The sequence below is a fragment of the Dermacentor silvarum genome, chromosome 7 (assembly GCF_013339745.2).
Source record: "Dermacentor silvarum isolate Dsil-2018 chromosome 7, BIME_Dsil_1.4, whole genome shotgun sequence".
NCBI lineage: Eukaryota > Metazoa > Arthropoda > Arachnida > Ixodida > Ixodidae > Dermacentor > Dermacentor silvarum.
Window position 1 is genome coordinate 24,457,771 of NC_051160.1, and position 26,979 is coordinate 24,484,749.

The 26,979-nt window shown below is 44.7% G+C and overlaps 2 protein-coding genes and 1 long non-coding RNA gene across 8 annotated transcripts in view; 2 read left to right on the forward strand and 1 right to left on the reverse strand.

The window, feature by feature from the left end:
- LOC119457752 (uncharacterized PE-PGRS family protein PE_PGRS46-like) overlaps window positions 1–9,747 on the forward strand; it is a 49,817-nt gene extending 40,070 nt beyond the window's left edge. The window contains exons 12-13 of one of the 2 annotated variants that reach the window (XM_049670357.1): window positions 2,420–2,482; window positions 9,427–9,747. In XM_049670357.1, coding sequence (XP_049526314.1) covers window positions 2,420–2,482; window positions 9,427–9,434 — 71 coding nt within the window. In that variant the 3' untranslated portion in view covers window positions 9,435–9,747. The remainder of the gene's footprint in view (window positions 1–2,419; window positions 2,483–9,426) is intronic. The other variant, XM_037719406.2, reaches the window with a different exon arrangement.
- Window positions 5,434–13,783, reverse strand: LOC125946656 (uncharacterized). Its single transcript, XR_007467747.1, has 3 exons — window positions 13,424–13,783; window positions 8,266–8,322; window positions 5,434–5,819 (listed from the first exon to the last, which is right to left on the reverse strand). It is a non-coding gene; the product is annotated as an uncharacterized LOC125946656 (long non-coding RNA).
- Window positions 13,784–13,891: 108 nt separating this feature from the next.
- The window catches only part of LOC119458767 (keratin, type I cytoskeletal 9-like), a 54,562-nt gene continuing 41,474 nt past the window's right edge, over window positions 13,892–26,979 (forward strand). For 3 of the 5 annotated variants that reach the window (XM_049670352.1, XM_049670354.1, XM_049670353.1), the window contains exons 1-3: window positions 13,892–14,233; window positions 22,749–22,793; window positions 24,483–24,545. In XM_049670352.1, coding sequence (XP_049526309.1) covers window positions 14,155–14,233; window positions 22,749–22,793; window positions 24,483–24,545 — 187 coding nt within the window. In that variant the 5' untranslated portion in view covers window positions 13,892–14,154. The remainder of the gene's footprint in view (window positions 14,234–22,748; window positions 22,794–24,482; window positions 24,546–26,979) is intronic. The other 2 variants (XM_049670355.1, XM_049670356.1) reach the window with 1 other exon arrangement.

The following is a 26,979-nucleotide window of genomic DNA, read 5'->3' on the forward strand; positions in this document are numbered from 1 at the left end:
CAAATAAAAAAAAGTAGTAGGGCGATCAAGCTTCTAACGCCTTACCATAAAAACAGGGATTTATTTATATAAAAATGGTTAAATTATGTCACATTTGACTATAACATAAACGGTCTCAATTTCCTCACGACATATTCAATATGATATATGGTACTGAATGAAAGGGCAGCTGGGGCGCTATAGCGTATAAGTCTATTTCAAACTGTTTTTATTCCAATCTCCCGATGTCAAATTTATGCAACCATCGACGCAAGCATCGGGCGGTGACTCGCAGCGTTGTCTGAACAACCCAATCAAACACTCTCCTCGTTTATAGGTGACCTTTGTTCGCTTTCAAAACCACTAACATTGCCTACACTCAGCGGTTTTTCTTATCTAACTGGCTGACGCGAGGCGAGGAGCACACTCAAGTGGAGAGGATTCTGAAGGGGGCCGAGCCAGCACAGTGAAAATAGATAACCGCATGAAGAGGGTGGTGCCGGCTTCTCCGATCGGTCCGCTTCACCTTACTTAGCTTGCGGTGGCTGCTTGAAAAAATGTCACAGTTCCGCCCTAAGGGCGAAGCAATGAATGCGATAGCAACACAGCAATGTCATACGAAGTAAGGTGAGCTGCTTTGGTAGCAATATGAATTGTAGTAAACATGAGCTGATTAAGTAAGCAGGTGTGCTGCGGCGTATGTACGTAGACCGACATGAAGCGAGACTCGATGACCACGAGAAGGCGCGTGTGAAACGGTGGTGTTGATGAGAAGCGCTTCCCGTGGGCGGCGCGTGCGAAGGGACAGACCTGCAGCGCTGCACTGCCGATCCGGGCAGTATTGCATGTGTAGCGTGCGTTGGAAAATGTGGCCCGACTATTACTAACTGAATGAACAAGCGTGGTGTGAGCGCGCACAAGCAAACATAAATAGATCACACTGAATGACCGCAGACAACGACTGTCAAAACGCTGGCAGCAAGCGCATATACGTCGCAGCGGGCGAAAGTAGGTGCGGTCTATCGCGTCAACGGAAACTGAGCGGCGAATGCACAGCGCAAAGAAAAGGTCAGAGCCGTGTGGAGATAAGAGACAGTGCGGCCGGCGAGCGACGAGCGCAGTTGTTGGCAGAGTAGAAGTGCGCCCCCCCCCCCCCCTTCCCCGCTCCCTCCGGCGCTGGCTTCCCGCTTCCTTGGAGAGATAAGAGACTGTGCGGACGAGCGACGAGCGCGGTTGTTGGCAGAGAAGTGCCCCCCCCCCCCCCCCTGCTCGCACCGGCGCTGGCTTTCCGCTTTCTTGCTTGCGCGTGGGAGATTGAGTGCGTTCGCTCTCCGTGATAGCGCGCGTCCCCGCACGCTTCCGCTGGGGCATACGGCGCGCGGCGAAGATTTTATCTATACGGAACCTCACGGCGACGGCAACGGCGACGCCGACGGCAGAAATCCGGTTGAAGTGTCCATATAATTGCTATCGCAATAAAACCCGGGGGCGTGCAACAAAAGGATAACAATGCTAAAACGGATCCTCAGCAAGGAAAAGTTGGCAGAGCGATGTCGCATACGTGCCAAAAGGGCTCGATAACGTTTTATTGCCTCGCAAAAAGGTTTATCATGCGCAAATAAATATATGCTCACCGGCAGGAGCGAGTAGCAAGGGCCTGAGCGATCGGCGGGCAGCCATCTTTTATACCTTTCAGAACAGGGCAGTCTCTGGCAATTCAGGTTCAGTTTTGTTCGGCATAATAATGAATTTTTTTCGCGTACACGTCACTTTGACGCGGTGAGGTTTCGCGGTTTTGTGAGGTCACGTGACAGACAGGTGAAGTGGGCGTAGCCCGGAACCATTGAACATTAGCAGAGGGATAATGGCGAAAAGGCGTCGAATCAGGAATAATTATTTTACTTTTGTGAGGTTTAATTATGCCACCTGAATTTCGTGCTACCACTCGCATCAACGCGAACTAAGTCGGGAAAAACAGCGAAAGGCAGACTCCGTACCCGCCGCCGAAGGCTTTCAAGATGCAGCAGCCCGGGCGGGCGCGCGTGGCGTAGAACGTTGAAATTCGTTTCAAGTGGATGTGTCTTACAAACTCACCGGCTACAATTCGTGAATTACAATATGTGTCGTGAAGTAATTAACTAAGAAGCTCATTAGTAAATTTTGTTAATTAGTTGAATATGTGTTTCGATTTCTCGTACTACTAATGTCCACCTCTTCTAATAACCCATCTCAACGACATGAATTATGCTACCTTAAATTCCGTAAAGTTTAATTTTGAACACCCGGTATATCCACAGGCTATGCTGGCGCAGCGTTACAAGGAAAATGAAAATCGTCAAATAGGAAGTGATTAAACCAGGCGCGAAAGGAATTTCATTTCTGCTTTGTACAGTGCAATCGATGCTTCGTTACAAATGTTACACTTTCTGTAAATCTTTAGACCGAGGGCCCGAGAACAAGGAGACCAAGCCAAAACCACAAGGGGCTGGTTCACAGACTGCAGGTAAGTGCAGTTGCAGCTTTCTTCAGAAATTGATGCTTAATAATTGGGTTTGATATGCAGCTCTAGAATTTGGAAACAGCCTTTTCTAGAGTTATGCAGTGCGTGTGATGTGTGTAGTCTTTGCTTTCTGGATAGCCGCGTGGACATGCTAAGCTATAACAGAAGGAACTACAACATGCGCTGCTTTCATTCGGGCAATTGTGGGAAGTTCTAATCTGACACTATTCTTGCTGTTTTTATTAATCAATAGCATGGCCAATATTGCCGCATAAGCACTAATATTCGCAGCGGGACAGCCAAAGCCACACAAAGGACTAATGCACTTTTTCCAGAAGTAATACACACATCGTTAACGATTATCTTACGGAATGGTAACATATTTCATATCTTAAGGTAGAACCAGCAATAAAAAGCGTTTACACAACTCAATGAGAACATAAAAAATAACAATAAACATGCAGTGACCTAATTATGCATTTCTGACATCTTATTTGGCACCTGGTCATAATGAGATGGTAATAATTACGTCTAAGACAGGTGCTATTCACCGTGCTGCAGAGCGAACATCAGTAAAGCTTTAGAAAATCGGGCTCTCTACAATACTAAATGGCCTATTGTCGGACGGCTTGACTGCGGAGTTGCCGGTTGGCTGAACCTTTAAGCAGTCACACTTTTTATACGTAAAACGTTTAAGGCGTTCAGAGGGTAAGGACGCTGAGAGAGGCTGGTGACATTATGTCAAGGAGGACAGGAGCTCACATGCACCGGGAACCAGAGCATTGTCCTTTGTGTATGTTTGCAAAAATATGCAAATTGAAACAGGTTCAAAATGAAGTTGAAATTTAAAATATCAACGTTTTATTTGAAGGCAATAATACCACATGATGTTATTATATTCGTTAATCGAATGTTTCAAAGACTCACTATGTCGAACGTGTGGCAAAGCAGCGGGAAATCTAGGCCTTAAGTTTAGCTCAGTGAAATCGGGAATTGTGATCTTTAATGAAAAGACGAGCAATTAGGTGGTGTCGCTTCAACAGCAAGTCATACCCGTAATCAAGCAATGTAAATTCCGCGGCGTATGAATAAGCGAAGGAAAGACTTAAGCTCCCACCAGGATAACCTGAAAACAAAAATGAAGCTGAATGCATGACAATGAAACATACAGAACTTTGGGGCCATGATAAATATGAGGTGGTGTGTGGAATATGGAAAGGAGCAATGGTGCCAGTGCTAACATTCGCAAATGCCATTCTGAGCTTGAATTGAATTATGTTGTCGGGGTTGGAAGTTAACCAAAGATTGGTAGACTGGTGAGATTCGGGAGCCCACGGTTAAACCAGAAGTGAGGCAGGGCAGCGTGTCATAATCTGGGCCTGTTTTGAAGTCAGAGAAGCAAAGAGCAAAATTAGTTTTCAAGAAAGACTCAGGAACGTGGATTTAAATAAGCGGGTGCCTAAAATGCACCAATATCTCTACATGAAAAGCACTGACACTGCTCCAAACATCTAGTAAATATCCAGTTTCGTATGTAGGACCTGCGCGAACTTTTGTTGTGCGTTTCAGAGAAATAAGTCAAGTTTCAAGACTTAAACTTACTCGCGTGGAGGTGCAGATGTTTTCCCTTTTATCACCGTTGTGAGCTGTCCGATTTTTAATATGATGTAATACGTTTTTTTATAGTTCACTTATCACAAAAATGAATCTTTGACACGTCGTAATTAGGAGCCGCATGCTACCTTTTTGAAGACAAAACTTTTTCTGTAACTCCTTAGTTTATCAGAAAGTAAGCTAAAACCTTAATTTTGCCGCAGAAGCAAAACCGAAATCTCGTATGAAAGGTATTTTGCTGGGGATGCATACAGAATAGTGTTTTTTATCTCCAGCAACGAATTCGACGCGCTGAAATCGGAGATCGAAAAGGGTCGATCAGGGGTGGCCAATTTGAATAGACGCGGTGACGAAAGTGTTAAAGAGCAGTGCTAACGTGTCTGATGACTCTCAAGAGAGAATAAAAAGCAGAAAGTGTGCAGGAACAGGGCAGAACAAAACGATAATTTGTGCATGGCAACGCACATGTGCTATATACCCCATGTTTTAAGTTGGTCAGTGGTATAAGGTTCGAAATTGTTTTGTTTCCGTGCCACAAATCTTGTACATATAAGACGCCGCTCCATAACTGACGGCCAATATGATACTGGCAAGGAAACAGGATGGAGTTCTGTGGGGAACATAGGAGGCACATTCGTAGTCGCATCGGGGCAGCGCACCTCATCCTACTCTCATGTACATGATGTGTCCACATGCCCAAAAGATGTGCCCAAATTCGTGTCCAATAAAGCAGATCATTCAAATCTTAAAGGAACAGCAGAATGAACACTAAACCAGTTTAGACTTGTAGTCTTTCGAAATTTTATTCGAAATAAATTTAGAAAAATTTCTTAGCAGGGGTGAAAAAAAAGTTGGAAGATTTTCGCTAATCTGTTATTGCCAACTAGTCAGAGAAAAGAAATTTCTCCAAATTTGCTCGGTTGACTCTATGGTTTGCTTCAAATACAAATATTTGTGTCTCTAACACAAAACAGCTAAACACAACCGAGTAAATGCTGTCGAAATTGATTACGCCATGGAAAGCTCGCGCTCTAACATGTAGCGGCGTCGCTACCCGTCTTTAACTTTGTTGTTGTTTGTGGCATACGAAGTCGGAGTGTCAAAGTAAAAGTGGCCGGTACTTATTGCCGTCACGTAATTTACTGATAGAGCTGAAGTTCAATCTGATTCACTTCAAGTTTGTTCAACTTTATTCTACATTTCGTGGATGAAATTTTCGTTTCTGCACGTAGTCATGGCGTAAGCTTATAGAGGCGAGTTAACTCTAAAGGCTCATTCACGCTAGGCCGACACGACACCAATTTTGATCTGCCGACTGCTAGCGACAGCAGTTTACAGGGCGGTAAACGCCTGGCCAACGCAGCAGTTTACAGGACGGTAAGCGCAGTGGTCAACGGTTTAAAGGAAGGAAAATGCTGTCGCCAACCAGACCAAAATTGTTGTCGTGTTGGCCTAGTTTGAATGAGCCTTAAGTGGCTCGCTATTTCAGCGCACAGAATTCTATCCACGCTTAGGATAGGGCATTACATAACCAGGAAAGATAACTTCGAATATATGAATACTGACTGCACCATCATTTGCTAGAAGTGCATCTTCAGCTTGAGGTACTCTTGCTCAGCTGTGATTCTTCCTCGTCGCTGACTAGGTTCGCATCACCGCTTAATATTACTATACGCCGACTATTTCGGGCTGAATGATGGCTTCAATGCTGCTAGGAAAGGCACACCTTGAGGAAGACAAGTAGGAGACCAAATTCATCTATTTTTGCAACTATTAAAGTAGAAGACCACAGATCTATGTCAATGAAGTGAGCGTAGCATGCCAGAATTGTTCTGCAAGCACTGAATATCTGACAATCTCGCTTCTGTCGAGAAGCTCAAGGGCTTGGAGCATGCTTTCTTGCATTTTATGTACAGGTTGGTACAAGACCTACAAAGCTGTTGTGAAATTCTATTTAGACACATAGCTGTGCTAGTGATTGTAGGCACTCTCCTTTGTTTGCAAACATGATATTAGTTTTCCCTTTCTTTCTTTCATTTTTCAAGCGAAGCTTGTATACGCTAGTCTGCGCCGGCGATGTAGCGCTGAAAAAAACAGCTGCTCTCAGAGCTGCACAGGTGGTCAGCACGCGCGCGTGCCACTGCTCCCGCGTTCGTCGTTGTCGTTGACTTCCACAGCTGGGTGCTTTGCCGCTAATCCTTCCAGCGTAGAATTTCACTTCTGTTCGGTTGTCGTAATGTGGAGGCCGCGTTTACGAGAGTATGAGCCATTGCTTAAAGTGGGTATGAGCAGATTTATTTAGACGAAATTTGAAGCAAACCATCCAGAATAGACCCGCTCGGTAAAGGGCTTGTCGTCAACGTGCCGATTCTAGCGTGAGGGCTTCTGACGCCCAGGCGAAACGTCAGCGAAAAGACGCTGACCCCAATTTGAGGGAGCGCGAAGTTGAGGCCAAACATCAGCGAAGAGACGCCGACCCCGAGCTGCGCGAACACGATGTTGAGGTCAAACGTCAGCGTCGTCTAGCTCTCCAGGAACCCGACAATGGTGGTGCACGCCTCGGCCACGCTAGCGCCAACATCCCCGGTGCGACGGCCAGGATTCAATGCCAGTTTCTTAACCGGAACTTCGGAGACAGCTGCAGCGCGTGTGACCGGTTGTGGTTCGAGCAAAACGTGGTAATCGTCTGTGCATTTCGTCCGGAAGAACACTGGAGAAACAAACGACCAAGCTTCGCTTACCCTCGTTTTCTCGACAGGAGAAGGGCTACTAATTTTTTTATCCACTTCTTAAGTGAATGGTTGTGACGTTCTTTTTAAAGTACAAATGCTAACCTGTTTCTCTTTATTTGGTATGTTTTGTTGATATATTTTCACGTTATAACAATACTAGCAATAAACAGCATTAAAAGGCGGCGCCATATGTGCATTATTACTGGTGCATTGTATCCATCAAGAAAAATCTAAGTACTAGTCTTCTACGTATACCCGCACGTACTTTAGGATTCAAATATTATGCATAAGTTGAGAATTTATATCGAGGCCAAGTCTGATTTTTCTATGAAAATGCACGTCAGAACACGACCGGCTATTATTAGATACTGAAGTAGAAAAAGAGCAAAACGATTTGAATCTTCTAGTGTATTCCTTGATTCCAACGGAGACTAGGTCTTCTCGCTTCGCTGAGTAATTAGTCGATGCTGCAGTGCTCCTGCTTCAAAACATTTGGACGAAATATATCTAAGAACATTGCCTCTAGTGAAGCGGCCATGTAATGGGATGTCACATAAGGCTACAGTGCATTTAGAGACATGAGGTGGTTGTAACTGCCTTATGGGCTAAGCATGCCACATGCGGGTGCTTTCCAATTGCAAGTTTGAATTGCCTCAGCGCACGAGATGTGACGAAGATGAATAAGAAGGACATGCACAGACTGCAATAAATTAACAGAGCAGGGTGCGCTTGCATGTTCAAATCACCCACACAAACACGACATGCGGCGAAGCACATGGACAGGTTAAAAAAAAGATGCTAGTGAGGGTTGCCCTTGCTTGTTGAATCACCTGCGCATGCATACGCGAGATGTGACGAACATGAAGAAGAAAGTCATGAGCAGGCTGCTATAACATGCAAGTACAGAGTGCTCTTGCATTTTGAAACTTCTTGAACCTACACGAGATATACAACATGTATGACATGTATAAGGAAGATATAAGAGGCTGCAATAACCTGGAAGTGTAGGCTACACTTTCACATCTCCCGCACCTACATGAAATATAGCGAGCAAGGATATGGAGGTTACAAACAGGTGTTGAGATATAGTAACAGATAACATTGAAAAAAATCTTGAAATCAGAAATCTGCGATACGAAAACTTGTCTGTATATCCAAGGTTCCATAAAAATTTGGCAGTCGCGTGTAGGTCCGAATAATTGTAGGTCACTGCCAAACAGTTTGTGTGTTTCTTCAAGTACAAAGTAACGCCATAAATTACGCATGCCATTAGCCTCTTTATCATTAGTCTTAGCATCGTCATCATCTATACAATCTGTTTCATACAAGGCTGCATAGGTATTGTCGTGTGAAGAAACAAAAACCAGTTTTACCACAGCCGTCTAGGAGGATCTGTGGGGTGTCTACTGCCTGAAATGAGTGGTGTCCGAATCCACTCACCAACGAAGGTTGCCGCTGAGTAGCCAAAACAGATCTAGGAGGCCTTGTTATTGCGGGCTACCTGCACCGGAAGTGATTGCAGGGGCGGAAACATGTGATGACTGTCATGTTTTCGACACCACCTATTAGGACAAATCGCCCTGATAAGTATTGTATTTATTCACCAGCGCGGAAAAAAAACTGCCGCATGACACAAAAACATTTATTTATAGTTATCAGCCACTGCAGACTAAAATCTACGCATATGCAAATTTTTACAAGCTAGCTGGAACATTAGCAATTACTGTTTGCCGCTTGCACAACACGAGAACACGTAACCCAACAAAAAGTGTATAAATTTATAGTCACTACAAACTTAAACCATTTAAACTGGGCGCATCTGTGCCAGAGACAACAGAGCCGCTCTTTTTATGAGTTGTTCTATTCGCTGTTTTCTTGTCGCATAATAATGGCCATGTTCAAAACGGTTCACACGTTTTCCCTTTGCTATACTAGCAGAAAGCGTGAAAGAGAAAATCCACTACTTGCCGGCGTAAAAAAATCTGAAAACAGTATCCACTATGCAGAGTATATTTCTGCCATGACCAGATGACTTGCAGTAAAACGGGTCGGCATTCAAGTCCAAAGTGACTGTTGGTGTACTGCCATTTGTGCATTTCCTAGTGTAATGGTACAAATACAAAACAAACTAAAAAATTAATTGCGTGCAGTGTGTAGCCATTAGACATACGAATAATCACATTCAACAAACAATGTGTTAAATATTTTTTGTCAGACAGTGCTAAATGTGCTAGCTCCGGTAGCCCTCACACCCTCCACTGCTACAGCACACCGCTAGACACCGTACTACACAATAGTATATAGCGATAGGAAGATTGTGTCTACCATATGGATAAACTTCAATGCAAAACAAACTACAAAATTGAATGCTGTAGTTTATATATCATTAAGAAATGCACAAAGAAGCAACAATAAATGAGCCATAGTCACGTATTCGTGCAAGGATATTTGATTTATTTGTTTCTAATGAAGCTAAAAGATGCAGACTCGTAATGAATCTGCTATTAGACAATTTTCTCTCAGTCCTGTTGTTCTTAATGGTAGTTCTGACTTCAGCCTACATGACATAATAGGTTGCTTTTTTACTATGTTAATTTCCAGGCAAATGATACACAGGCATCGGGGCCAAGCCCTCACTTCGTCTTCTGCTGCAGATGACCGACATCGAAAACGCATACATTTGTCGTGACGGAACTCAGCAAGTCAAAACAAGCAAAAATTCTTGCCAACTGTAAATATATTTCTGTAATTTACATGCTCTTGAAAAATTCAATTTTTCATGGCGGCTGCTTTCCCTCAACGTGTTGTTTGGACTGTGAGCAGTTTAATATTTCCATTTGCTAAATATAATATTTTCGGTTTATTTACCAAAATACTTATTCCAATAAAAAACGAGTTGCGATTATTGCAACTACTACTGTTCCTGCCTTGTTCGTCTGTGGCCTTCAAGATACCTAAAACATTAGTGCACAACAACTGACGCTCTCTTCTGGAATTTCGCGATACTCCTGCTCATTTTTGTCTGAACACGCTTAAAGAAAGAACTTGTCATGGTTTTTGTGATGTACAGACAGGGACACCCATTTGGGAAAGGAAGCGTAAACTGATTGAAGCAGATTGGCCGAAACGCTGGTCTAACTGGAGCTGCTTTCTAGAGAAGGTTACCAATGATTATTCAGCGTCATGAATGTTAGAAAAAGTAACTAAAATTTATTGTTAGTAAATATAACAATTCAGCTTTCATAAGTATGTATGCTTGTCGTACGTCCGACTAAAAATGAAGCAATAAAACTGTCAAAACAAAACGCGTTTAACACTCCCTGTTATCAGGTGAATGGGTCAACATTAGTTTTTTTTATTATGCTAGCAGTTTTGTGACAACGTTGAGGAAAGGGTGTACCAAAAGTTGTGTGCAATACTGGTGCAATATTTGTTCCGCCAATATTGCGAGCTCACTAGGCTTTCGTGGGCACCTCTGGTGGTTTCATCCTAGTATTTTCGTCTTAACGCTTTCACTGCTAGCACCGGAACCTAAAAACTGTATTCATATTACTGTGATTGAAATTTGTTTTTGAACGAAAGCAGGTTTACCGAACGAAAGCAGTGGTTACCGAAGAACCGGTCTTACATGGTAGTCCATGAAAGCACGGAAAAATTAAAGCTGTTTAGGTAGCAGGATTACGATTTGGTATTTTCGTTTGTAGTTGATATTAAAAAGAGGAGAAAATATTGACAAAAGTGAAATGTGACATGAGCAAAACAGGAGAACAAGTAATGTTTGCCACATGCTGTGCCATGCCGTCATTGCTGCGCCAGCACTACCAATGGCATTTTCCCTTTCACATCTCGTCATAGGTGCATTATATATCTCATCACCAGCGCCGAAGTATGCGCACGCTCAATTTACCTTTTTTGGAAGTCAACCGATATGCGGGGTCATTTATTTACACGCATTGCCCTTTACGTGGCACGTGAACGATATGCCCTATTCCCTATTTTTTTTGTCCCTCATCTAAAGACTGTCTCGTTAATCTTCATGCGTATTATTATTTTTTTCACTTGCTCTCTCCCACCAGTGGCGTTTTTGCACAGCGTTCCACACATTTCTAGGAGTAATAACACAATATGACAGCAGAACTGAGGAGTTCTGCTTCGCGCGCTGGCGTCTCTCTCGCTGGACCAAGGCGAGATTCGCCCGTCGCAAGCGAAGCAGTAGGCGGCGTGCAAGCACTGCTGATGCATGTTGAAGATGCGCTCCGTAGGCGACGAGGCAAAACAGGCTAATGCGACGCTAAAGATAAACCGTGTGCGGAAAGTGCCAGCACCAGGCTATACCGCGTTGGAGCTTCGGCTGCGCTGTGACTACCGAAGTGCCCCCTGTCGGCGTTCGTTAGTGTCCCGATACAGTACTTCGTTTCACCGCTCCTAAATAGCAGCGCCATTCCTGTCAACCTAATGTCAGCCATAGAGTTTCATACAATAATTACTACAGGGAACTCGGGCTTTGCGATCGTTCAGCCTCCATGGTAATGATGGGAAGTACATGGGTTTGTCTGATCTTCGGGCTTGTAGATTCAGACGCTCCAGTGACTTGGTTTATTATACGCCTTATCTGCCGTCACTGTCCTCAATTTCAGAGCAATGTATACTTTTATAGGTGCAGAATGCCCTGCGAACACACACAATGGCTACTAATTGCGGCGGTTGAGCCAGTCTAGAGAACGTATTTTGTAACGCCTCGGTTTTCGAATTCATTTTGGTGGTAACGTTACGTTTGGGTGGTCCGCTGACGTAATGAGAACGTGAGGAAGGACAAAGGCCAATTGGCGCGCAAGTATTTTTTCCCCTGGAAGTGAACGTCACAAACCAAGGGAAAAAGCAAATTAGGAAAGCTTCTTGGTAAATAAAAAATAATTCGTCTGCCATCTGAAACGCATCTTTACTATGTCGAGGTTGTCGTTGTCTCTCACGGATGCTGGCTAAAAGCACGAACGAAGGCGCCACAGGGATCACCATCGCCATCATTTTGCTAGCCTATCTCGCCCGTGCACACGGAACGCACAGGCTCTACACATGGCACAGGGCGCCTTCGAATCACACCAAAGCATCTCGCGACACATCGCGTCGTAGCAGACGCCAATTCGGTTTCCGCATGATTGACGTGTGCGTGACGTCATTCATAATATGCGTGCGCGCGCCGAGGCAATGGCGTCACCCAGGCGGCGACCAATCGCTGCTCGCAAAGCGAAACGCGCCAGGCGTCTGAACGCTCTGACTTGCCCGTGAGGAATTGATAAGGGCGTTCTAAGCCGCGTGTTGATGCATGCGTCCGTGACGTAATAGCCATTGGCCCTCGTTACACATTCTCACGGTTCTTGCGCGAAGTTGTGACGTCCTATCGGTTCCTCAGGGCAAGATTTTCGCTTGAGTATCCTTTCCAATGTAAAAAGAAAGCGTCTTATGAAGGATCTTATTGAGAGTGTGTTCCCTGTACCATTGTATCGGTTAATGTTCCAAGAAGGGCGTGGACAATGCGTACTCAAAATGGTTAAAAATATGTGGACACCGGCGAACGGTAAAACATATTTCTTCAAATTTCACACGGGAACCTTGCCTGTTAAAACGTGGTTAGAAGAAAGAGGGATTTATGTGCCATGGGTAAGCAGATGCTTACTGTGCAACAAAGCTGAAACTATTGAACATGTTATCATTGATTGTAATAATGCCATATTCCTCTGGGATATATTTTAGAGAACTTTGAAGGTAGACCGACCCGTCAACCCCACATGGCATTCGTGTTTTTACCGCCTGAACGTGATTTTCAACTGATGGACTTCATCGTTTTACTCGGGCTGCATGAAGTACGGCGTAGTTTGTTCGCATATAGACACTGTGATGTTATGAGGCGATCTGTGCATGAATATTTTGTGGAAATGGTTGTGAAAGTACGTGATGTGTATAAGACGATCGTTTGTGATGAAGATGTGATGTGAATGTAAGATGCTCTAACACAGATAAAACGAGTGTGATCTGTGATCACAAACGCCTGTTTAGGCTGGTAGCCAAGCTGGAAGTAAAGCCCCAAGTTTGTGAAAGTCGATGTGAAAGTCCCCGGCGACGATCGGGGGTGTCCTCTTGCGTGTGTCGTCGTCCTATTGCGCCGTTACATTCGTGGAGGCAAACTGCGCTAAACGTAACGTTTTCCTACGAGTGCCCCCCTCCTCTCCATCGATTCACTACGCCTTTCCGGTCGCACCTGAAGACGCGTACCCCCAGCACGTGGAAACGCTTTGCTTCTCAACAAAGCTTGAAATGTTTTTTTTTTCAGTTGTTTTCTTTTTTTAGTGCGCATCTGCTGAATTCTCCCTCTGAGCTCTATTAGGTGATACAGATCTCTGCAACACAAAGTGAAGAATAGTCAGAAAAGAAAGCTTTGCCTTCAAAGAACCTTTTCGAGATATTGGCCATTTGACGAGTGGAGAACCCCCCAAAACTATGTCCTTGACAGTGGAAATCACGGCACCAGGTCCGGGAGCCACAGTTCATGATTCATCGAACCAAGCTGTCTACAGGAACACCTCTAAATTCCACAGCGCACTTATGAGAAGGAGGGGAATTGTCATGGCACTAACACTTGCAGAACTTGTCCCCTATTCCCGACTACGGTGATCTTGCATAACATTGGCAATATTTCCGGTAAACTTTATCACACAGTAAGACTATGTTTCAAGTCGTTCGCACATTCACAAGTACGCGATCACGATGGTAGCAGTTACTGCGCTGCTACGTTTAAAAGTGAAACGAGCACCCATGAAATCGGTTGTGCTTGTCTTTTCATGAGCTATCGCCATTTGTTCCCGCGTGCTGTGTTGCGTTCGAGTCAAGAACAATGGACCTTGTCAAGTTGGAGCAAAGGAGAAAGACGAAAATGAGAGAAAAAGAAACTGCAGCCACAGCTGCATTGTATCAAGGTAAATAACAATGCTGGCCTCATAGAAGAATATTTGCCGCAAGCTGCGTTTGGAGTTCATGACGCATTTTCTTTTGCAGCGCTCACAATTGGACGAAGGACCAAAAAGGTACGCACAGGACAGGTGCTGTTTCTCATCTGAGAAACAGGCTGAGTTGAGAAACAGCGTCTGTCTTGTGCGTACCTTCTTCGTCCTTCGTCTAATTGCTAGCGCTGCGAAAAAGTACATCATGAACCCTTACCAACTCGCTCAGCTTCCTATCGTAATGCGTTTGGAGCTCTGTGCGCTCACCACCCGCGCTTAAAAGCAGCAGGCAAATGTGCTGTCTCATGCGCCGATTCTGGTAAGGCAGCAGAATATGAAGGTCGCCTTAATCGCCCTCACACTGGTTGTATTTGTGATTATAGTCACGGAAGTGGAGCTCGCAAAAGCAAGAAGTGAGTAAATCTGAACGCCATCGCCTCCTATTTCAAGCTTTTTGTTAGATGTCAGCGATCACCGCGATGAACCATTTCCTTTCCTGGCGGTGTTGCTAGGGCAACGGAAGCTGCATTGCTCTTACAGCGCCACTAAGGCGCCAGTATATAGACAAGGTGCTGCTCCTTGTAACCGGTATTGTATGAAAAAGTTCTAAACTGCACTTGCAAATGTAATTTATATCAGTAGATATATAGGCGTAAGTCAAAGCTGCAGATAGCATGCTCTGGACACTCTTCTCAGCTAGTCTACGCATATAAAAGCGTAGCACAGCCTGACGAGACGCGGGAGACGTATCCTGTGCAGCATAGCACCGCTGCTGCCTCGCGCTGGTTGGTGAATTGAACTGCTCTGTGATGGTAGACAGTCGGGGAACGGAAGCGGATGCATGAATGGCGGTAGCTACAGGGTCTGTGTTCTATAGCAATCTAAATTCCCAGACTTAAGTGAGCTTAGCATGACAGATCGGATAACAAACCGTTGATCTAGCCATTTCAGGACTCTTACACTGCTTGCTAAAAGTTCTCCTGAAAAGTAAATAGTGAATAGAAAGCGGACGTAGAAGTTTCTGTAGGTTTCCTGCAAGCAGTACGTCGGTTTATATGTCGCAGCACGCAGTACGCTTTCTAAATGCGCCACCTGTCCAAGGCATCATAAAATTGCGTGTAATTGTCACGGTAAGCTCGTCTCCTCCAGAGTACCCAAGAACGACGACCGCTTTTGAAGATCACGACGAAGTCTCCGACAGTTATAACGCGACACTGCTGCTTCAAGGTTATTTTTTCGCCGTGATTAAGATTTGATGCACAATGGACAGGCTGTACTGCAACGTACTGTCTTAGTAAGCTTCGTAAAAACTAACCAATGACAATGAGTTTCTACCCGATTGCTATCCTGCCGCATATCTCAATATATAGAATAATTCGTAAATATCCCTGCCTAGCTTCATTACTTGGGGTGACCAACACAGACTTCTGTTGAGCGCTACAACCAGAAGCTTTTGAGTTTTCACCAAGAGTAGAACGCGGTCCTCGATCCACAATGAGTATTCATTCATTTGCTTCCGTGGAAATGCCTTCTAACATTTTTTTGTGTGTGTGCTGGGAGGCGAAGACCTCTGGCGCAAAAGAATACAATATATTGGCCACGGATTTTTGGAGTCGCTGTTGCGTGATTTGTAAAGAACGCTACGTGCTCCAAATGCAGATGTCATTCGCATAATATGAGCAACGGAGATCAGGGGCGGTATTCTGTAAGAGTCTACCTAGTGGACTGTCCATTTCGGCTGTCGCTGATTGGCTGCTGCTTGACGTGCAGGAAGGAGACTGGCTGGCACCTTCCTGCACATCAAGCAGCAGCCAATCAGCGACAGCCGAAATGGACAGTCCATTAGGTAGACTCTTACAGAATATCGCCTCAGGTTAGCAGGATTCTCTTCAGGTGGATGGCAGTGGCACAAAGAATAAGGGGCTTGGCACTGTGCCTTGTAGCACAGCTTCCACAACAACGCAATATGAGATAGCGCCTTTTGGAGCGTTGATAAATAACAGTAGTCCTTGTAATTATTTTGCGCGCCATATAAACAGTCACCCTGCCAGAGTGAAAGTCCCCAGAGGTTCGAACTGCACTGTGAATGAAAAAGTCAAACGTTTTTCTTCCCTAATGTTGGCAACTCGGGTATGTATAAAGCTCAGTTCTTCTTCCGCAAGCAATTGAAGATCAATCATATTGCCTATCGCAGAGATGCTTGCCGGAAAGCCGATAAGGTACTTTGGATATGCTGACCTGCTTCCATAAAACCACGAGATTCTCTTGCGCATCTTTTTCTCAATTAATTTTCACACGCCCCTAAGCAACAATTTTCGCTAGCTTCTAATCTACTGGAACCTCGTCAATTGTCCGCCACGAGTTATACATCTAAACGAGATGGAGTTGAGCACCGCCTGATTGTTGAGCCTAATAGCTAAGGTGCCCTCCAAATCTGGTGATGAGCGTTTCTGAAATCGGCAATTACTTCGGCAAGTTCTTCTTAGTAAAACGGTATATTGAAGACAATAGCTGTCTGTTGCACCGGACAAGACTGCAGAGTGGAATATTGTGAAAAAAAGCCATGCACCTATCGAGAGCAGCTAACATTATTTCCTGCACACTTTTGACGCGCGCTCATGCAGAGAAAGTGCAGCGAACAGGTGGAGCAGTCGCAGCTGCTCAATCTAATCGCGCGCCCGATTCTTCAAAATGGTTAAGCATGTCGCATGTTATAAATAAGCTATGAGCGCAACCAACGAGCCTTTGTTTGAAATAGTGTAAGCGTTTCGAGCTCATTGTTTACGGATACTGTTTATTTTTATTCTTTATATGGTTTGCACCCAAAAAGAATCGTAAAGAAGAGGTAGAGCGCTAGCTGGCAACTGCCACCATGAGGGGCACAGTGCCTCCCGGGTATAGAAGAGCAAACACACATAAAAAACTGTGAATAAGGAAGAGTTGAGACGTTAAGAGAGCGAAAAAACTGAGGGAGGAAGGGTGAGAACCAACGGAAGAATAAAAGATGCATGTGCATCACACACTCACCGGGTAGCACTTGACGTGCGGGAAATGGTCCACAGATTAGCACAAATCGTAACAAAATTGTAGGTTATAATCGTGAGTCTAGATTTTTCGCCTTCAAAAATGATAGAAGCGCTCTGTGTACTGCTGAGAGAACATCAGTTGAAGGAGGGACCATTGCTGTGCAGAAGAATCAAAGCGCTGCCCTGGTTAAGATGATTAAATCAGAGGATCTAAAGCCAGGACGTCGTGTTCTTCAGAGAAGCGTTCTGAGAAATGAATTACACATAGTGGCGAATTCATTGCGTCGTTGATCGTGGATCGATTTGATTACCGGCATCCGCCACAATATTTCCATTCAGCAACCTTACGTTCTTTTGTTACACGGGTGGCTTTGCAGACATTTGCTGAGGCTGTCCTGTTTTACAACGAAGCTGTTAAGGGCTAGTTTTCAGGAGATCGTGTCCGCGTGTAGAAAGGTCTCTTGACCTAGCGGGAGAGGAGAGGAAAAGAAGAGCTAAGCCCTGTGAGGAGGTGTGAGAGGGTGCAGCGTGTAGAAGGTCTCTTGACCTAGCGGGAGAGGAGAGGAAAAGAAAAGCTAAGCCCTGTGAGGAGGTGTGAGAGGGTGCAGATGAAAAGGAGAGCAGGGCCCTCCAATACTCACGCTGCAGGGGAGGGGGGGGGGAGAGAGCATGAGGCGCGAGCGACTGTCCAAATGGTTCGCGATGTGACCATGAAGTTGCATCCGTAACATTGAATCACTGGGACAACATTCTAGAACACATATTACTAACCCAACCAAGTAAAACTCACTTTCACATGATAGAATATATAGAGAATTCAACGATTGCAGGGCATCGTCCAGGTGCTTTAGTCACACCTTCGTCATTGGTGACATAACAGACCTCCCTTTTAGCCAATATTACGCTTTGACCTTGTGGGTATTCCTGGAGGGTCCACCTGAGTACTCGACAAACATCTTAAATTCTCTCATAGGTCGCGGAGTATGACTAGGACACGTGAAGTTCAACTACAATGCTAGCCAGTTTGGTGAAAGCTAGAAACAATTAAGTGACAGCGAGAAATGCGGACATTGTAGCCATGAGAGCGACGTCCTTGCTTAGGGGGTGGTTGATAAATGTTTCCCGGGCCGAAACAACAGAGGCTGAAGCGACTGGATTGGGCTGATCCACAGCTCTGTACCAGTCTTTTTTTTTCGTAATTTATAACTATGAATGGTGTCTGATACATGCCATATCCGCATGTCGCCTGCCTGCAGGAAAACCAGTTTTTTTTTTCGTGGCGCAGCCTCCTTGCTGTTAATTCATCTTTGTTCGCGCCTTGATTTGTAGGATCTGTAGAGTAATCTACCTGCTGATTGTTTCCGCTGAACCCCATGAGAGTAGCATGGAGTTCGGCTGGTAGTCCCAATTTGTTCCTCAGCTTGTTTGGCGTACTGCACCTAGAATGACGGTTGCTTTGCATCAACTGCAATGTGAACTTTCAATAGGCAATCGTTGATTGGGAAGCGCAATAAAAACTAAGGACTGGAAACTATGCGCTGGTGGAAGACAGCCGGTTCACTACACTTCATCGTCTTTTTCTCCTGAAAAGCTAAGAAAGAACAAGTAGCTCTCGTGGTATATATTCCTATTATTATTCAATACTTGTAAAAACACCTTTCATGCCTTGTATGTATGCAAGGAAACATTAATGAACCGAATTGTAAATTGCGTAGAAGAAAAAAATCAAGGCTGTTATAAATGGTGGCAACGTGTCAGCAGAAGAAAAAAACCCCGTAAAAGACATCTCACGACGGTCAACATTATTACAATTAGCCTTTAGACATTGCATCAACATACCATTTTGCTGAAGACACCTTTATGTAGGGCCCGTCATGACCCTTCTGAGATTTACATTGATTCGGTTGTATGCAACACACACTGTTTCAAGGATCGGCCCACTTTGCTGTGACACACTCTCGCCAGGGTCGGCCATGACCATGACGGAATGACTGTATAACGAAGAAGGAATTATGCTGATGGAACGACGAAAGCGGTAGGATGATAACGGTGATACGATAACAGCGTGATGACAATAGCATGACGAAAATGCAATGGCGAAGACTGTATGACTACGATGGCATGATGAAGGCATGACGGGAGTCGGATGAAGAGGCGGGAATGACGAAGATGGAACGACCAGAAAGAGCATTGCACCCAAGAGGGCATACCTTGCCTGAGCTAGTAGACAACTGGAGTCACTGAGATCGGCGTAAGAGGCCAGATAGAGTCAATGTGCCTGAGTAGACAAGGAATGCTGACCGATAAATGTGCTCCTAAACATCTTTATGAGGAACGAACATCAGCGACGTAAATAAAAACTTAACATTGTGCACTTAGCATGCGCACTGTGCAGACGCCATGAAATAATACAAAATAAAATAAGAAAGAAGCAGCCAAGCACATCTAAGTTTAGGACTGCAATCAGGCACAAAAACAGGTGTTGCGCTGCGCATCTGTTGCTATGGCTACTATACTAAATTTCCACGCAACCTGTGTGTTCCTCCAGGGAGCTTCAATTGGCCGGGAATTAGGGTGATCATGTCAGCCACCGCCTCTTTGCGGCTCCTGAACGGTCACCGAAAACTATTGTTGAACAGAAAACGCATTGTTTGCCGTCTGGTCGGTTAGCCAAGGCACACGATGCCCGTAACTCCGCCGAAGTCTTCCAAGCCGTGTTCGAACACCTGCCTGCTTGGCTGCGAGCCAGGTGTTTTACCTACTGCAACAGGGCAGTTAATCTGCACTCACAGAATAATAGGAGCATTGTGGCATTGCTGAAGTAGCCAGCAGAAAGTCCCGAATGTCCGACCAAAAGAAAATATTATGCAGATCTCATGCACTGTGAGAATAGTGAAGGCGAGGCATTCATAATCCAGAAAGGCAAAATGGCGCATTACGATGAAAGACACAGGGCAGCTTTCAGCGACGAACGCGTACCTCGGACACCATGACGATCTTTGCAGAGCAAGTGGAAGTTTTATTCGGCATTAAAATGTTTTCAAACAGAAGGCACCGCCTTAAAAAACGCGCCACAGTGCCAAAGTACAATAAGAGACACCCAGCAAACGTCAGCGACGAACGCATATTGTATCTTCGTTCTTCATCGGCAGCTAAAGAGGTGCATGCTTGCTTTTATGGCCGATAACATTCTTGACATTGTTAGACCAGTTTTCTTTCCACGTGTATAATTGTTGTCTCGAAGCACCCAGTATTGATGGGAGCGCCGGCACTGAGCAAGACTTCTCACTGATATGTATGATTAAGGAACCCGTAGACGTGTCGCCTTTGTCGATGGGCTGAAATAAGCCTCCATTTCAGCATACTTATTGAAGGGCTTATGTTGACAAAAAAAAACTACTAATCTTGTAACAGTCTGAGGGTCCGCTTTCTACTCGTGTTGCTCTCAGAACGCTCCAAATTAAGATCCACACTTTCCTTCTTTTGTCTTCGTTTCTTGCACTTTAATTGAAATATGAATTCTTGCAAACTTGACAAAATTTCAGTTCTTTTAACCAGGGTACGACGGTAGTGGTTGAGGCACGACGACCGATTTGTCGTAATCGGACGAAGAAACAATATTTTGTGCCACACAAGGAACTGCACTAATGTCATGAAATCATTATCTTTATGGAGTACAACGTTCGCAAGCAGTGGAAAACCGGAGATACTAAATGGGTCTCATGCACGCTGTGAAACGTCGGTGTGGGGATGTAACGTTGATTGGTGACGCTGGCGAGGACTTTGCAGGGGACAAATAATATTCTGACGAGCTGTCGATGTCGCTGATACGAATAACTTTTTGTCTGCTTAATAAGAAAGTAGAGTGCAGTGGTGGAAAAGCGAGCCTTTTTTTGAAGTGCGGTAAAACTTTAGAAAAACAGGCCAGCCTACTTACGCCCGGAAGAAACGCTCGCCAGGAGGCACTATTTCGGTCATTCTTAGCGAGAACCACCCAGCGAGAACCGTAGGTATAACGTGCAACTCCCAGAAGCGCTTGGGTTTAGAGGGGAAAGAAACATCAACAGATCAGCCGTAGAGATGAGCAAGAGACGATTAGAGTACTGGTGGAAAAAAAGCAGGGAAAAGATTGATACGACCTGATCTCTTAAAATCATAGGTAGCGGTACAAGGCTAATTTTTGAGAAAAACATAATGAGACGTATACAAAAATGGTTGATAAAGAACATCTATAGTATAGCTGATTAAATCAAGCAGGCTAGGTGACTATTTGTCGCCGCCCCGTTTGAAAGGGGATGCCAATAAATCATCATCGTCATCATAATTAGCTCTACAGTAGAACGTTGTCTCATCAATAGTAAGAAACACGGTTTCACTTCGATCTGCGTTTACATGCTCCTAAGCAATTGCAGCGTGCGTCCCTTGGCCTAATCAACGTACACCCCCTGCTGCACATCGATGACGCCTTGAATGATACCGCATAGAACCGCTTAATTTTCCTCTAACAACGGCCGGGAAATAACAGATTGGACAGACCTCAAGAATACCGTATTCGTCATGTCAGGTAATTAATACAGTTTCAATGTAATGCCTGTTGAACTGTGTAATGTTACCCTGACCTTAGAGCGCATACTGCATTCTTTCCTTTGACGCTAGAAATGGTCCCCTCGTCCGTGCTAGCTAGACGACGTGATTTCCCTTGGAGCTATGTTGAGAGCCACCTCACCGCCTGTCGGGACATTTTTTGATGAGTTTCGGCGAGCTATAGCCTTCAACGTAACTCTTCCACGTGTCGTGTCACTCGGCGCTGCAGCAGCGTTTTCGCAGACATTGCTAGGGTGTGATGATTTGGTCTTCCTAAGTCAACGAGGGGTTGTTTACCCGGGAGTGTATTTGCACTTGCATGGTTCGAATTATTGTGGCCACCACTGAGACTAATTCGCAGTAGGGAAGAAAAAAGAAACAACGAAGCCGATTGTTAACGTGACACGAACATATAATTAACACAAACTGTCACGCACACAAACTAACTAACCAAGGTACTAAGACTAATATAAACGTTCATGCACTTTTAAATATTCTCTCACAATAAAGAATTATATATAGCAGTAAAGTTCGTGACCGGTCACAATTATTTGGTAGCGTCGGCGCAGCGCTGTACGGGGCGGCGTTGCGACGGCCAGTCAGATGCAGTGCGTCGGTCGCGTGAGTACAAGACGATAAGACACTACTTGCGTCTTGACGATCGTCCGCAGCTCGGCCAAGAAGTCGCAGGGGGAAAGTAGGAAGGGCTTGCCTTCAGCACCATGTCACTGCAGGACCCACGGACACCAAAGGCTGGAGGTAGAACAGAGGCCGGATCGTCGCTGAAGTCGTGAAACTCGGACCCACAGTCCGACAGCCTCGCTTCTCCGCCCGGTGCTCTTGAAGTCTTCTGGTTCGGACCCAGAGCCCGACAACCTTGCTTCGTCCCTCCGTGCACCGGCCTCCTTTTTTCGAACGCTGCCTTTCTTCTTCTCTTCTTCTGCTCCCTCTTCCAGCAATCGTGTGTCTTCGTGATTCGCTGTTGGCCCGAGGTGCCGCGTCAGGCGAGCACGCGCCGAATTCCCGCCATTCTTTCTCTTCTTTTATGGTCACTGATCGTCCGCCGCACCAGACACGCGCACATAAGTCTTTTGTACATGACATAGGACTCATGTTTTCCAATCTGACCATGGCAAAGTGCGTTCTGTCACATATTTTTCTCAGGGGAAGACATGAAACTCTGTGACAGCTCACACTTTGCCACGATCACGTTCGAGACCTTAGAGCGCCACCTATACTTTTAACAAAATAGTACTTATATTGAAGTTCATTTTGTATCCAGACAATTTTCTTATAACGATGGCCTGCTTAATTTTAGGCACACAGAATGCGGCTGGGAACAGAGGACGTGGCAGCCTTTCGGGTAAGTACGGCTGCCACTATCATACAAGAGTCTAAGCTGCTCTAATGTCAACCACATTCAACGACGACATAACAACAGGTGTCACGTCGTCCAGATAACCCCGACCGGAGGCAAGCAGTTGAAACTGCAGTTTAGCTTTTGATGTAATCTTTGATATTACGTGGTTATAGATTTCTGTTTTTTTTCTGCTGCGTACACCGGTTGACGCTGACCCCAACTTGCAAATTTTAATTATAGCAGTGTGTATTATAACTTGAACATTTACGCTATGAGCGGGCCGGGAAATTCCAAGCAGGAGCTTCGTAGACAATGCGAATGTGTTTAGGAACTGAGACCCCAAAATAAAATACCTCATTCATGGTGAGAAAAGTGTCCGTGAACGACTGAGACTATGAGAATATGCCGTATATAGCGAAGGGCTCTGGATTAGTTTTGACCACCAGCAGTTCTTTGTCGTGTAAATAATACAAGGTGCACGAGAGTTTTTGCATATCGAAATGCGTTTTTTGAAGCACGAAATCAAACCTACGAAAAATAGTACTTGCAGTAGAGCACCATAATCACTGAGCCAACACCGTGGTTACCAAGGTGATATTATGTCAGCAAATATCTGCTAAGAGCATTCGATCTGCTAGCATAAAAAAATACGAAACAATTATTCCTAATATGCGTGCAGGAGCGTAGACCAGAAGATAGGAACGCCCACGTACAGGCAGCTAGGCGCTGAAGGACGTGTTACTGTTTCGAAGTATCACTTTGCGACTCTACTCTTAGGCCGACTTTAAAAATGACAACAAATAACTGACTCCATTTATTTTGTTGCTGCTCTTTTTTGTATATTGCCTAGAGCTACTGACACCACCAAACTTACTTTTTACTTCTGACAAATTGCTTATCACAGAAATATACAATATGGGCAGTATTTTGCAAGGATTCCTTTCCGTTCATTGCACGTACCATGAATGCCGCCGAGTGACCATCGAAAAGAGCATTTATAATATACGCCCCAACCATGTTTTCAAGGCCTAGTTAAGAAAATTGTGCCCGGAAGGGAAGTTCACATAAATTTCAGGTAAATCAGTGTTTTTAAGAGGACAGTTTTTTTTGTCGTTAAGTAGCTTACATGACACTGTTAGCATACCATTAAGGAACTTAGCACCCACCGCGGTAGCTTATATCTATCGCGTTGCGCTCCTCATCTCAAGCTGGCGGGTTCACACAGCCGTAGTGGCCACCTCTTAATAGGAGCGAAGAGCAAAAATCGCTAGGCGTGCTTCAGGCCCTGGGCGTGGTTTTGGCATGCAATACCTCAGATCTTCGGTTATTTAATTCAGAAATGTTGCATAAAAAATGTCTAACACGTTTGTGTCGCCAGAATTTGGAAAGTTTATAAATGGCTGCAAGTCTTCTTATGCCGAAGCATGAAGATCAGCGTGCTACTAGACACTTTTATACTAAAAGGAAAAAAAGCAAAATGGTAATAAATAATTCAATTGGCATTAGGGCTTATGAGTATCTCGGCAACTCAATTCTTCATATTGGTAGCCATGCTCGTAGATTTGAAGGACTACCGGGCGAAATTCCAGCACTTCTGGATAATAATTGCGGCATGCTTGAACGTAGGTTGTTATAAATGCGGTTATGTGAGTTATGTGTGGGATACGTACGCTTTTATACGTATATTTCTAGGAAGGCCCCCAAGATGCAACTCAACAAGGGATAAACGGCCGCCTAATGCAGCACGGAGACCGAGTAAGTACAGCTGTCAAGTCTCTATGAAGTGTGATTTTTGACGTATGCAATGGCGACTAGATGTGAAAGTGCGCTTGATGTACGTGTCACGGCCGAAACCGTAACTCTATGAAGTTTCATTGTCTTTTCAACATTGAATATATGCTTATCCGTAGAACTCAACGAAGAAGCGGTACCTTATTAACTCTCGGCCTTTATATGATGTGTAATATATCATTTAACACTACAATTTTATGAGCCTGAAACCTCATTAGGGAAAGCTATGTTTCGAAGCCAGAAGAAATTTGAAATATGGAAAATTTTTTACTATGTTGTTCCTGCCTAGACGACAATGAAACAATCACGTTAGAGGATTTTGTGAATTGTGAATTACAACATGTTCCAACCGATGTCCGAGAAAGTGATTGTCAACAGCTATTCGCCTGATTTAAGAGCTTTAACATCCGGAGTGCCACAAGAAAGCATCCCGGGACCTCTATTTTTTGCGTATATAATAATGACCTCGTTAACATTGATAACTCTGCTAAGTGATGACAGTGCTATACGAATTACAGCGAGAAACCCAAGTGATGCACTTAATAAAGCAACGAAGTACTTGTGGAATTATCAGTCTTGTCTACGGCAAATTCTCTGGTAGTAAATGCTACCAAGACAAAAGCTGTTCTTTTTAGACCGAAGAATCCTAAAATTGATAAAGAAGTTGTACGGAAGCTTGAAAATTTACATGCTGAACTAGTACCTACAACTAGGCGCTTAAGCGTTCTTTTCGAAGAGCACGTGTCATGGATTTTTACTCACGAGTACAGCTAGTGCATTAGCTACCATAGGAAGAAATACCTCCAAAATTGGCCTAACTGTCGTCGACCGACACATTTCACTGATGTGGACTACGGGCTATGGAAAGAGGCATTTGACGGGTAAAACAGAAAGTGTCGAGCAACAGCAGAGTACGGTGCTTGCTTTTCGGTGGAGAAGGCAGAAATACGATTCTACGAAGATCAGGCACTCTATACAGACAGAGACGAAACAAACAGAACAGTTGCCTCAATACTTCAAACGCTCTACTGCAGTAACCTCTAGAACCAGCAAGCGCGTCCTTACGATCATATGTCAGTGTAATTCTGACTGCCTTTAAGTTTTCGAACAACTCACTGTATGTGTATCTTATAACAAGAACGCCATATGAGAGCTTTCAAGGCAGTTATTTCTATTTTTACTTCATGATTACGTATAAGGTAAGTCAAAATTTCACCTACAGAGAAGTGGATATAGGAAAATGACCAGACTAGACATAGTTCAGGTATGTCAAATGGTAAAGAAATACTACAATCAATAATAAAAGCAGGCACAATCTTGCAGCGTATCCCTTGCCGTGAAGAGGCTGGTTCAATCAGCCGAAATTTGAGCCAGGTGGCTTCACATCATGGTATCAGTGTTTTCTTGCTTCTTATCGATGCAAGACTAATCAGCAAGGGGAAGAACAATGGTTTCCATGATAGTTCAAGCGCAGATTCCTTTTTTTTAACAAATGAAGAATTCGCTAGCAATATCGACTGTATTCAGGAGCGTCTGTTCACCCAATTTAACGCACTAAAGCTACCCTGCGACGTTATTTTGTCTCCAAATAAATTTTCAGTAAAAGCTTTTTTGTACGATTTCAAGCTGAATACATCGCAGTGTGCCTGGATGAGACATATATTCAAACTGAAGTTTCTTGTTGAAGCAGACAATAAAATGTCGCAGTTTCACGCGAAAGGCGCTGTATCGATTGCGATAACAAATTAGTAGACAACTATACGAACTTAGGATAGTAGTTTTATCGGCCGTATAAACTTGTAAATATTCGCTTACTATCTAAATTAACAAGCACGGTGTCACGCGTGGACAGTTAAACATGAACACGTCTTGCTCGATGACCGCGGAAACTCGCGCTGCCAAAACGCTCGAGTGAGGAGGCACGGCAGCAGCAGTGAGCGAATTGACCTTCGTGCCGTCTCTCGCTTCCACACGAACTAAACGGCGAAAGAAGAGCGCATACGAAGCTACCGGCACTAGTTGCACTTTGTCCACATCGCAGATCGCTTTGAAGATGAGGCCCGCAGGGGCGCACACTTTTTCCAGGTCGCAGATCGCTTTCAAGATACGGCGCCCGCGCGGACGCACCGTAAGCAGCCGCCGCAGGTGTAGTAGCGCCCTCGCCTCTCTCACCCGTGCCTCGCGCGCGACAGAAGAAGCGCGCTTCCGCCCCGCCTTTCTCCCTTCGCTCGCTCGAGATTGAGCCGCGATCGTCGGCTGAACCTCGCAAGTTTTCACTCGCACATATATAGTACGGCGCGCGGCGATGATGTTACCTTGTTCGGACTTTACACGGAACCTAACTGCGACGTCCACTATCACGACCACTGCGATGGCATAAATGCGCTTGAAGTGTACA